This window comes from Rhagoletis pomonella, unplaced genomic scaffold, assembly GCF_013731165.1.
Source record: "Rhagoletis pomonella isolate Grant_MI unplaced genomic scaffold, Rhpom_1.0 Rhpom_scaffold_03257, whole genome shotgun sequence".
In the NCBI taxonomy this organism is placed as follows: Eukaryota; Metazoa; Arthropoda; class Insecta; order Diptera; family Tephritidae; genus Rhagoletis; species Rhagoletis pomonella.
In genome coordinates, this window is record NW_023461810.1 from 2,602 (window position 1) to 14,594 (window position 11,993).

General features: G+C 35.5%; 1 protein-coding gene across 1 annotated transcript; it reads right to left on the reverse strand.

Moving 5' to 3' along the window:
• Positions 1 to 6,964: 6,964 nt before the first annotated feature.
• Positions 6,965 to 10,400, reverse strand: LOC118754046 (uncharacterized serine-rich protein C215.13-like; the record flags this gene model as incomplete). Its single annotated transcript, XM_036488915.1, is given in 2 exon segments — positions 6,965 to 9,049; positions 9,820 to 10,400. A coding segment is annotated over 1 exon segment (1,680 nt). The 3' UTR covers positions 6,965 to 7,013.
• Positions 10,401 to 11,993: the final 1,593 nt, after the last annotated feature.

Consider the following 11,993-nt stretch of genomic DNA (forward strand, 5'->3'; position numbering starts at 1 on the left):
AAGCTATTGGGTCTGGAGGTAAACGAGGACCAGACGAAGTGTCTCCTATCATCAACCAAACAGTTAGCGCATTGCCGCCTAGGCACCCACATGAGATACAAGATTTTGTGGAAAACTTACGGGCCTTTACGCGTTGGCGACGGAACGATGAGCCGTATAAACATTGCAACGATATGGTGCATTGAGAACCTAATTAAAATAAAGCGGCTCAGCTGGCTTGGCCGAGTCGTTCGAATGGACACCGACGCTCAAGCACTGAAAGAAACAAATACGCAAGACCGTCGGGAAAAATTTTTCCAAAAACACCGAGAATTTTAGGCCACTTGAAAATTGCACATTATTATACAAAAACTAAATGGGATATCAAACTGCATAGCCGAAATTTTCGTGAAAATTTTCATTAGGTTTGAAATTTTTGAGGAAAATTTTATGATTTTTTTTTTAATCTTCAAATTTTTATTTCTATAGTTTTTGTTACAGTTTAGTACTAGTTAAATTTACAAAAAAAAAATATTTTTTTTTATTAATTTAAAAAATTCTACTAATTTTTTTTAAGTGGTGGTTTGTTTTTCTCGACCACAAGTGTACTACATGCAATCCCTAACAAAGAATTAAGCTCACTACCGACGTAGAATGCCAACAACTTGCCTTCTTTGCCATATACAGAAGGGTCAATGATTCGAAAGGACAGTAGAATTAGAAAGTAGAAAATTGACTGACGACTGCATCAGCACTTTGGAACTTTCATTGCTTCTTTTCCTCAAATTCATTTTCCCTCTTTTTCGCTTTAATTTTTTTTCAGTGCCTTGTATCCACAACCACTCATTTAGCTAAAAGTTAACCGCAAATTGCATAAAGACTATTTTCATATGGGACTGAAATTGTGATTACAAAGTTTTTATTCTATGCATCTACACACACTTCCTCCGTCGTTAAGCAATTACCACACCTTTTGAAAATAGCAAGTAAAATCAAAAAAAAGCGTTCCACTTTTTTATTGGCGTACTTTTTCAAAGCAACAAAAAAAATTCCAGAGTAGATGTTTGTAAAGCAGGAGCAGGATGTCTAAGGTATCGGGAAAAAGAGAATTATTCAAGGCAAAATTGCAAGTTGAAAGTATGCAAAATTCTATGAAAGTGCGAATTCGATACAAAGTATACGACAAAAATAAACTAAGAGAAAGAAAAAACAGGAAAAGCGTTTGTATAAAAAGCGAACTGCCTATGCGGAAATGCAGTGAAAACGTGCAATGCCACCAAACGTCTGCAAATTGCTAAGCCAAGGTAAAACTAAAAAGTATTGCTACCAAACGGGCAAAGCTAAAAAGGAAAGCACGCAACAAACAATAAAAAAGTAAAAAATAAAAATAAAAGGAAATAATGCAGCTCAAACGAGAAAGGAAACCACAGTAGTAACAATGAGCGTAAGTACTAGGAATGTCAATCCCGGGATGCCGGGATCCGGGACTCTGACGTCAGAAATTAAAAAAAGATTTAAAAAATTCAGTGAAATGTGCTTAGAGAAGAAGTATGGATATCAAAATAAAGAGGAGTCCTTGTAGAATTTAAACAGATTCAAGTCTTTGGTGCATAAGGAATGGTAAGTCTTGAAAATGTCCTTTTAAAATTGTATCCTTGAAATTTCGCAATATTTTTTTTTTTTTTTGAAAAAATTATATGTTAAGGATTTATATAAACTCGAGAGCATCCTCGAATTTCGTCCTTCTAGCTTTATCAGCTTAAAAAATTACCTATTCGTCCTTGTGAATCCAAAAAATTTTAATTTTTTTTTAGTTCTAAAGAAATTTCCACTTTCATTTGGTACCCATATTTTTATTCTACATTGCATTGTATTTTTTAAATAACTTTTGGAATTAATCATATCTTTGAAATTACCAAGTCCTTTCAAAAATAAATGCTGACGTCAGAGAGAAAAAATAAAAACGCCACTTTAAATAAAACTAGTAATTTTAAAAAAAAAAACCGACTTCAACTCCCATATAAAAAAAATATATATATATATATATCTCATGATCCACTGATCGGATCTCAACCAGATTAGTATGGGACCACCTCTGAGACACTACCTTTCCGATGCAAAAAGAATTATCGAAATCGGTTGACGCGGTCCAAAGTTATGCGGTAACATACATAAAAAAAAAAAAAAAAAATATTCCGACGAACTGATAACCTCCTCCTTTTTTGGAAGTCGGTTAAAAAGTAGGTTTCAAACCCATTTAATTATTATTTATTTTATGGTAGGAGAGCTTCTCAAACAATACAGAAGCATTTTTCGCGATTTAAGTTGTTGAAGAGTAATGAATATGTAAATACCGGCATCGCGGGATTGTGATAATGACATCCCAAGAATCCCGGGATCGGAAAAAGCTGAAAAATTAACATCCCTAGCAAGCACGCATACAATCATATACCATACATGCAAGGCACTAATATTATACTGTATTGTTGTTGTTGTAGTAAGTCTCTAACAAAATTGCATACTAGCGAATTTAAATTAAAACTTTTTACCACCAACTACTAGAAAGGAGTACTATATAGCTGCGTAGTAGGTATGTAACTGGCGCTGGGCAAAAATGCGAACGACTTGCGTTACTCGTGCCAGCAGAGCAGCGGCAGTCCTATGGAAATTCAATTATGATACAAAATGTATGTACACAACACACAAAAGAGTTGCAGCTCAATTTTTGTGAATTTTTCATAATTTTATGCACAGAAAGTTTACCTTTTCAGGGCTGTGTGTAGCTGGTTGAAAACGGCAAGGAAGTAAAGCAGAGTTGAAGGCCACGGGCGGCAGGAAGCAATAGGAATTAAAGTAAGCGGCGTGCATACAGATGTACATAGTTGATGCTTGTACACACATACATAAGTGTGTATGTATGTATGACGTATACCAAAGTAGAAAAACTTTAAAGCATTTAATTTTGAAGGAGCACCGAAAATGATTATGCGTTTGGGTCTTAAGTTTTGCATTTATGGAAATTTTCTTTTATTAATTTTACCTGCAGAGTTGCAGTGGGTTAATTAATATCAGCTTTTTTAAACCACAAATCTTAAACGATAAAGATGTGGGTGATGCGTAATGGGGGTTCGAAAATTTCTCGAATTAGGCCTTAGGTTTTAGTGATGGCCTCTGCATTCGACCCAAGTCTCTTACCACTCCTGTACCTATGAACTGATTTAGTTTATATTTTTAATATATCGAGCCCTAACCGCCAAAATAACGCAAGCGACATTTTTTTCAAAATTTTCTTTTTGATGCAGAAATATTCCCAGAACATCTATATGCATTTCTGCATCAAAAATAAAATTTTGAAAAAACTGTCGCTTACGTTATTTTGGCGGTTAGCGCCGTCGGATATTTTAAAACCCCGTATTTAGGGTCCAATTTAGTTCATATTCAGAAAGATTGTTTAAATATATTTTTTAGTATTAGCTATTTTGTGACAAATTCTAATAAAAAAAAATGAAAATTTGTTCCTTGAAGAGGGAACAGCAAAAATATATGATTTATTTTGGAACGAATTTCCGTCATCCCTTGTCAAGATGGCACAATGCCGAAACCGGTTTGTCTGCAAACCAAACTTGACAAGGGATGACGGAAATTCGTTCCAAAATAAATCATCTTACCACCCTGTCGGAAAAATCAACCAACACCAACACGCAAAAATATATGTTTAAAACTTCTTAAAAATTGCGTTGCAATTTTTTTTAGGTCAAAAAGAAAAACAAATGAGGCAATCTACTTTTGAAGGTCACTTTAATGGTCAAAGTAATTTTTTATAAAACGAGACTATTTTTACTGAACTTTCCATCTCAAAATCTCTTTCGCTAGCTGTTGTCGTTCTCGAAATACTACATTTCGTTACAAAAAAAGTCAATTTTCCACACTGTGCGACGCCATCACCTTGTCGGCGGAAGAACCAACCTTGGCCTTCTGTGATGCACCCGAAGGAGTTATCTTTTTATTAATATCGGAAGAAAAATTAATATCGTAGCCTTCTCAAAATTGGATATTCGCCTACGAACAGATGGCAGTTGAAAAAAGCAGAGTTGCGTACTCTGAGATGGCCAATTAAGTTTTAGACCAATCACGAGCAAACCCTATCCCACGGTTAAAAATGTTTGCAGCTTTTTATTATATTTTTATTTTATAAGACCACGCACAGAGTAAAAGCTCTCGGTAGATATTGTATTCGTCATTTTGGATTATCAACTATGCGCGGGAACAGATCACTTCGCCGTACTTCTAGACCTGGTGGCCTCAAAAGCAAACTCTGATTAGTTCCTTCGTAATAGTTTCCGCAAACATTTTGGCCAAGTTTTCACATCCAAGATTTCAGATCTTCTGTGGTACTCGTTTAAGCAAGAAAATTAGCGTAGGTCATAACAATTTCAGTCAGCCAACAAAGCTCAGTCAGATCCATTAAAAGTAGCGTGCGCTACTCTTTGTATAATTACTGTTGCATATTAATCGGCAAAAGAGCGATTTTTTTTTAACACAGTTCACTCATCTGTAAATGCTCTCAAATATCTGGCGCTTAAATACGAATACTTCATATATTAATGCCCATACCGTATATTAGCTCGTATTTTTACAAAAGCCAATTCATATCTCTTCAAAAAAAAAAAGTAACCGCGCCAATACCGACACTCTTGACAGAGGCGAGAAACACTTGAAATACCAAATTGGCGCCGCTTTAAAGCGATTACCCTAAATGCCCCTTAACGAACCCTCAAAAGTATGCAATAAAAAATTAACTGCTCAGAATAATTGCCACAAAAGCGCTGCGATTAAAATGTATGCGGGAATGTATGAATGCATGTGTGCGTGTTTGTGTAAATGTAAAAAAATGCTCATTTGCAGCAAAAATGGAGTAACTAAAATTATGTTTATTTATTAATAGACTACAAACGAGTTTGTGCTCACGCATTAGATACTTATGCAGTTAGAATGGTTCATAATAATGAAAATACACTGGGAGAAAAAAAAATTTCAGAATGAGAAAAAATGCGTACTAAATTTAAAAAAAAAATACGCATATGAAACAGCACCAAGCCAACTCGTAATAAATCTTAGTATACCAATTTAAGTATTTAGTATGGAAATATTCAATTCAAATACGTTCATATTAAAATGAAACGTTTTGCACTTAACGGATGCTTTTTCATAGTTAAGTTAAAAAAAATAATAATTTATTTCCATGCCGCCTGCAATGGAATTTGAACCCTGACGATCTGGGAATAAACAAATTGTGGCAAGCATTTTTACGCACTCAACTACAGCCGGACATGTAAATGTGCTAGCAAATGCTGAGTTTGGTATGAAAGTATTATTTTTAAATACGCACATTTAAAAACGATAATCAAATAAAAAATATTTATTTTTACTATGCGTTATTTCCCTCTGCGAATGCATGACATTTTACTTAATATTACAATGCGTTTTTTCTCTCAGTCTACAAAGATATATCAGCAGGGAAATGGAACAATTGATAGTTGAAAAAAATTGTTTGGTATGTAACTTAAGACCTTTTTTTCTGATATTTATAAACTGAAAATATTTTTCTTTTTACTAAAATTTGACACTAATATTTATTTATTTAAAAACTGGATATACATTTTTGGAAACTTGCGTGTTGAATATAAATATTCGTTCATTTAAAAACTGTGCACAAATATTATTATTAAAAACACTGGGCACAAGTTTTGGTTGTCTAAGAACTGGGCATGTTTTTTTCTCTTTTTTAAATCTGGTCATAAATTTTTTTATTTTTTAATTGTAGATATGTATCAACACAAATTATTGGTTATGAAAAATAAATTTTTAGTCATGCAAAAACTGGACATAAATTTTTTGTCATTTGAGAACTGAACATACATTTTTGGAAATGTAAGAAAATTAAGATCGGGATATAATTTTGTGGCAATTTAAGAACTGGTTGTAAATATTTAAAAACTAAATATGCATGCATTTTTTTTTTTTATTTAAAAACTGGACAGAACTTTTTTTTATTTAGAAACTGGATATAAAGTGTTGTTAATTAAAAACTGGGTTTTTCGTCAGTTGAAAACTGAACATAATTTCTTTTTACAAACAGGACATAGATTTTTTATTATCTTTAATTAATTAAATTAATTGTTTCCTGAGTTTACAGTGAAAGTGAAAAAAAAATCTTTCATCACGGAAAGTGGATATTAAAAAGTGCACTAACATACGCACAACCATTTACTGTTCAGTTTTCTATGTTATTTTTTTACAAATCTATAGTTGACGTATACTTTTTACCGTTATGGCCAACTTTTAAATGAATTTAACCTCAAATTCAAATGTAAATTTTTAAATGGCCCGAAATATATGATCAGACTTAAAATTACCAAAACAAATTGCATATGTTCGGTTTTTAACTACCAAAAAAAAAATTACATATGTCCATGTTTTAAATGGCCAAAGGTTTATGAACAAAAAAAAATTGCTAGTATATGAGTAAAAGGTATGCTCAGTTTTAAAATAGCCAAAAATTTATGTCTAAAAATTATGTCCGGTTTTCAAAAGTACACAAAATTATGTGAAGTTTTCAAATGACAGAAAATGTGTAATTATTTTTTTTTTTGTCAAAAAAATTTTTCCAGTTTTAAATAGCCAAAAAATTATGTCCAGTTTAAAATAAGCAAAAATCTATGCCCCGAGTTAAGTGTCCAAAAATGCACCTCTGGTTCGTACTTTCAATAGTACAAAGGCAAGTAAGACTCTACAAAGCAGAGAATTCTCAATCGCATTTCTCGATTTATGTACTTATTTCCACAAACCAGTGATGCGTATGTATGATATGTATACGTATGTAAGCATACGTACATTCGCATTGCACTGTTAATATATGTATAGGAAAACTGTATAATTGTACATCCAAACATATGTACATACATATGGAGGTGTCTGTAAGTTGCGTAAAATTGTGTAAGCTCGCTTTTTGTGCTCGCCCTGCCATTTACTACTTACCCAACAAAAACGCCCGTATCGACGTAATGAGTGTAGTAAAAAATCGTAACGACCGTTATGGCGAATAACGCCAGCACACACCGTCGCACATTGATAGCCTTCAACAGAGGCATACCGAAGCAGCAGCGAGCAATTAAATGACTGCAACAATTACACACCAATGCAACGGCGCCGGATGATGACCCGTACCCAGCGCCGGACCCCGACCCCGACCCCGACACCGACACCGACACCGAGTACGACGATGCCAATAAAGAGGCACCGTTGGATGTGTACAGAGCGGCGGGTGAGGAGGCCGAACGCGCTGATGCTGGCGACGCGGACGATGTGTAGTACGACGGCGAAGAGTTTGGTTGCGTTGTGGCAGCTGGCTCGTAGTTATTGCTGGCGCCGGCGCTGCTGGTGGTGGTCGTGGTGGTTAAGGTATGGTAGAAACCTTTGCTGTTTCTCGCCAAATTGGCATTACTATTGCTGTTGCCATTGTTTGGCCTGCTGGTGTTTGCGTTAGCGGTGGTGGTGGTAGAATGTTGGTAGGCGGGCGCTGTGGCATCAGCATCGGGCAGGAGTGCGTCCGTGTCGGACGCAGATGAGCCATTACTCGTGTCACTATTGCCAAAATATTTCAAGCTATTACCAGGGCGGCCATTGCCATTGTTACTCGTGCTGCTCGTTTTGTTGCCGCCGCCGCCGCCATAACTGTTGCCATTACCGGTGGTCATGTTGGCAAAGTCGCCACAACCATCGCCATTGTTGCTGCTGCCCCGACGACTTTGTGTGCATAGCTGCAGTGTTGTTGTTGTTGCTGCCGCTGTTGCTGACGGCGTCGGATACGGATGCTGCTGTTGATAATTGCCACTCCAGCTATTGCCACCATTTCCACTAGCGTTTCCTCTTCGGCTACCAACTTTGGCATGCGGCGTCGCTTTGGCATTCGCATTCACTACGTCCATGGCTGAAGCTGTGGCTATGACTGTGGCTGCTGGTGATAAATGCATTTCCGCGCCTTCCAAATGTGTTTGCCAATTTTTCATCGTCGTCGCCGCCGCCGCCGTCGTCTCTCTCGATGCTGGGCTTACCGCAGCTAGACGTGTGGCTGGTGCAGCTGTGCTGGCCGGCGTTATAGATTGCGCTGTAGATGAATGCTCGTACCACGGCTCTGCCGTTGGCTGATCTTCCAAGCGCCATTGTTGCTGCTGCTGTTTCTGTTCAGGCTGCCTTTGCGCCAGCCACTCATTACCGTTGGCATTTAGTGCCGCCGCCTCGGACGTTATGTCAACTGCCTTTGTTGGCGTGCGCGTTCTCGTCGTTTGATTTATGAGTCGCTCATATTTGAGCGATTTCCCCGGCAGAATTTTAGTCATGCGCGCGGCGGTATTCGGATTGCCGCGTGGATTTTCTTTCACTGTAGCAATGTTTGTGTTCATTTCAGTTGTTATACTCGTCGACTGCTGGTTGAGCACGGAAGTATTTGTTAGTGTTGTTGGTCGTTGCAAGCGCTTTATACGCCCGCCTGTCGCGCTGCGCCGCGTGTCACCGCTCTCAGGTTGAAAGCCTGCTGGGCTGCTGATGGATTTTGGTGTTGTTTGCAGCAATAACTCAGTGTCGCCAGCAACGTTATTGTTACCGTTATTACTGTTGATATTTCGTCTGCGATTCAAACGATTTGATATTGTCATTTGGTTAGCTGCTTGCTTTGCTTTGTTGATTTTTTATTTTAATTTTCGAGTATTTTTTTTTTTTAATTTCTTTTTGGAACCTTTTTTTCGGTGGTGGCGTTATCGTTTCTGCTTATAACGGTTTCTGCTTTTACAGTATTCCGTTATGCATTTGTTGGCAGCAGTAAGATATGTTTCGAAGCTTCTTTTATTTCGTAGGGTGCAAGTGTGGTGCTCCTAGGGGGGTTAATTCTATTGATGGCACTGATAGTTTGAGTTGTCTGAAACTTTGCTTTGAATTTGAGTTGTGCGTTCACTTATTTTTTTTTATCTTATCACAACAGTGGTTTAGTGTTTGAAAACAGTTAAGTACGGCACTTGAAAAAGTAAAATATATTTAATGGAGCTTACTTATACGATATATTAAGTTTCTTTATACAATACTTATGTATATTTTTTTAATTTTTTCCCCATTTATTTAGTTATTCCTTTCTTCCATAAAAATAATCCTTTTAATAAATACATTTTAAGGTTAAACTTTAACTTTTTGGAAATCATTATTTTGGTCTTTCGAAAATTTTTAGCGTTTTCAAAGTTGAGTTTATAGGTATTTGAAAGATTTTAATTTTTTAAGTTTTTAATTTTTTGAGTGTATTTCTTTTGCAAGTTTTGAATTTTTTGCAAGTTTTGAATTTTTTGCAAGCTTTGAATTTTTTGGAGTTTTTTGTTTTTTGAAAGTTTTTGTTTTTTGAAAGTTTTTAGTTTTTTGAAAATTTTCAACGTTTCGAAAATTTTTTACAAAAAAAGGAAAGTTTTTAGCTTTCAAAGCTGTATTTTAAATTTAAATTATTTGAAAGTTTTTAATTTTTTATGGAAGGTTTTAATTTCTTGAAAGTTATTTCTTTTTAACTACATTATTTCAATGTTTTTGATAGTTCATGTATTTTTTGATATTTTCTAATTTCTGAAATTTTTTTATTGTCATTTTTTAAATATCTAATCTTTTGAAAATTTGAATTTTTTAAATTTGAAAATATTGAAATTAAAAAAAAATTAATTCTTGGAGACTGCTAAACTTTTCTAATTTTTCGAAAATTTTAATTACGAGTCTTAATATGTATTTGAATATTTTATATTTTGTGAGAACCTTGTATTATTTGAAAGTTTTCACTTGTTTTAATTTTTCTAATAAATTTTGCCCCAACATGCATTACTTAATCTAAAAGATCACACACTGTTACATGAAGATTTAAACACACAATTGAACGCGAATTTTCATACACTTATATTCTCTTGTCTATATTTACATTTAAAGGTATAACCTCAAAACTTTCCACTTTTTTGTCCCACACTGAAAAACTGAAATTTTGCCAACTTCCTGCGCTTGCTACTCTACTCAGTTTTTCTCACAATACTAAACTCGGTTTACAATTGCAGTCACGTCGCCATTTGATATGCTTCCAAATTTTTACATATTCAACACTTTGCCTTTGCGCATGCGCTATGGCCATTTTGTGGACTAACAGCTCTTGTCAAATAGTCGTTGCACTTAGCCACGTTGTTGTTGCACACATTTCGGTAGCTGAATTCTGTTGCTCTCGGCAATTTTCAATATTCATTGTCGGCATACTTAGTCCACATGTTGCAAGTTGTCAAGTTTCATTTCACATTCACTTATGAAATCTGATTTATATTTGGAGCGCAAACTTAACGGTTGCCTTTATTTTTTTTTTGTTTTTGTTTGTTTATTTATAATGCATGCTACTATATTTTTTTGTTGTTGTTAATGCAGTTGACAGTCATTGTCCATTTTCAGCTTACAATGCATTCGAGTTTTATCACACTGCATCACATGAGATTATGGCCTTATATGCGTATATACATATGTATGTATGTATGTTAAGATATGGCACTTATATATGTATATGGCATTCGTTTCTCATTTAAGCTCCGCTTCTCCAAAGCGTTTCGTATTTCGCCATCTATCGCCTTGCACTAATCCGTCGCCTTCCTTGCCGTCGACTTGTTCCGCTTCAACTGATTGCCGCTCAGCTTGTCAATTGTCAACTGACCGACCAAGCGATCTAGTGTGTCTGGCCTCATCGACAATTCGTTATCTGCAAAAATAAAAAGAAAATGAAAAATTATTATTATAAATTATTTAGTTTGTAGAATTTTTAAAGGCACAGTTCATTTTGCTATCACTTTCAATAGTCATTGCAAAATTTTGTGTTAATATTTTTATACGCATAAATAATACTTTAAATGTGCAAATACTTTGCTAGTTTTTATTTGTCACGCAGAGGTTCTAATAGCGGACGAGGACGGACGTAGGGGTGGCAGATGTGTGGATTTCAAGTGGTCTACGGTTAATTAATGGCGGGTATGTGTGTCAGTATTATTTACATTAATTACTTAATAGTGTCAATAGAGAATGCTTAGCATTCAGTTTTTGTTGTTCTTATGGGCGGCATACACGGTGCGTCTGACTCGCGAGTCACTTGTATACGTGTTGACTCGCCTTCGACTACTTAAAGTTGCATCATTCAGCGTCATGTCGGGAGTCAAGTTGGTGTAACTAACACATATTTATTTTCACAAACACATCCAAACCGACTCACGAGACAGACACACGGTGTATGCCGCCTATTATACCTACTAACGATACCATGCAGGTATCGATACTTTTACTTTGACTTGGGAAGTAGTATCGAAAGAGAGTAACGATAGCCGAAAAATATCGGATCTAAAGTATCGATACCTATTTACTTGTATCGATAATTTTGACTATGAAGGTATTTATTTCGTATGAACTGAGATAAATTTTATTTTTTTAGTAATAAGTTAATTCTGTCTCTCTCTCTCTGTGGTCACAAGCCACAACAGCCTTAAGCCGCGAGGTTGACTTTAGTATAATGCGTCATTCCTTTATTAACTTACGCCACAGCGATTTTTTTTTTTTTTTAGATTAAATGGTGAGTTGCTGGCACAATAACTAGTTCTTTCGGGTTCGTTTAGCAATGGTTTTTCAATAGCAAGTGTGCCATTTTCAATCCCAGGCTGGAAATGGAACATTATATGTATTAAAGTCAACCTCTTGACTTAAGCTGTTATAGCTTGCGACCACAGAATTAGCCTCTGGAAAGAGAGAAAGGTCTTCAAAAAATTGCCGGCGGGACGGGAAAAAATCGTTAGCACTTCTTAATTTTAAATTAGACAAAAAAACGAACGGCAAAGCAAAACAGAATAACCAGAAAATATCAGATCGTTGAGTAGGGAAAATATGTAGAATGTTCAAGGACAAGATATTCAAGTAAGTAT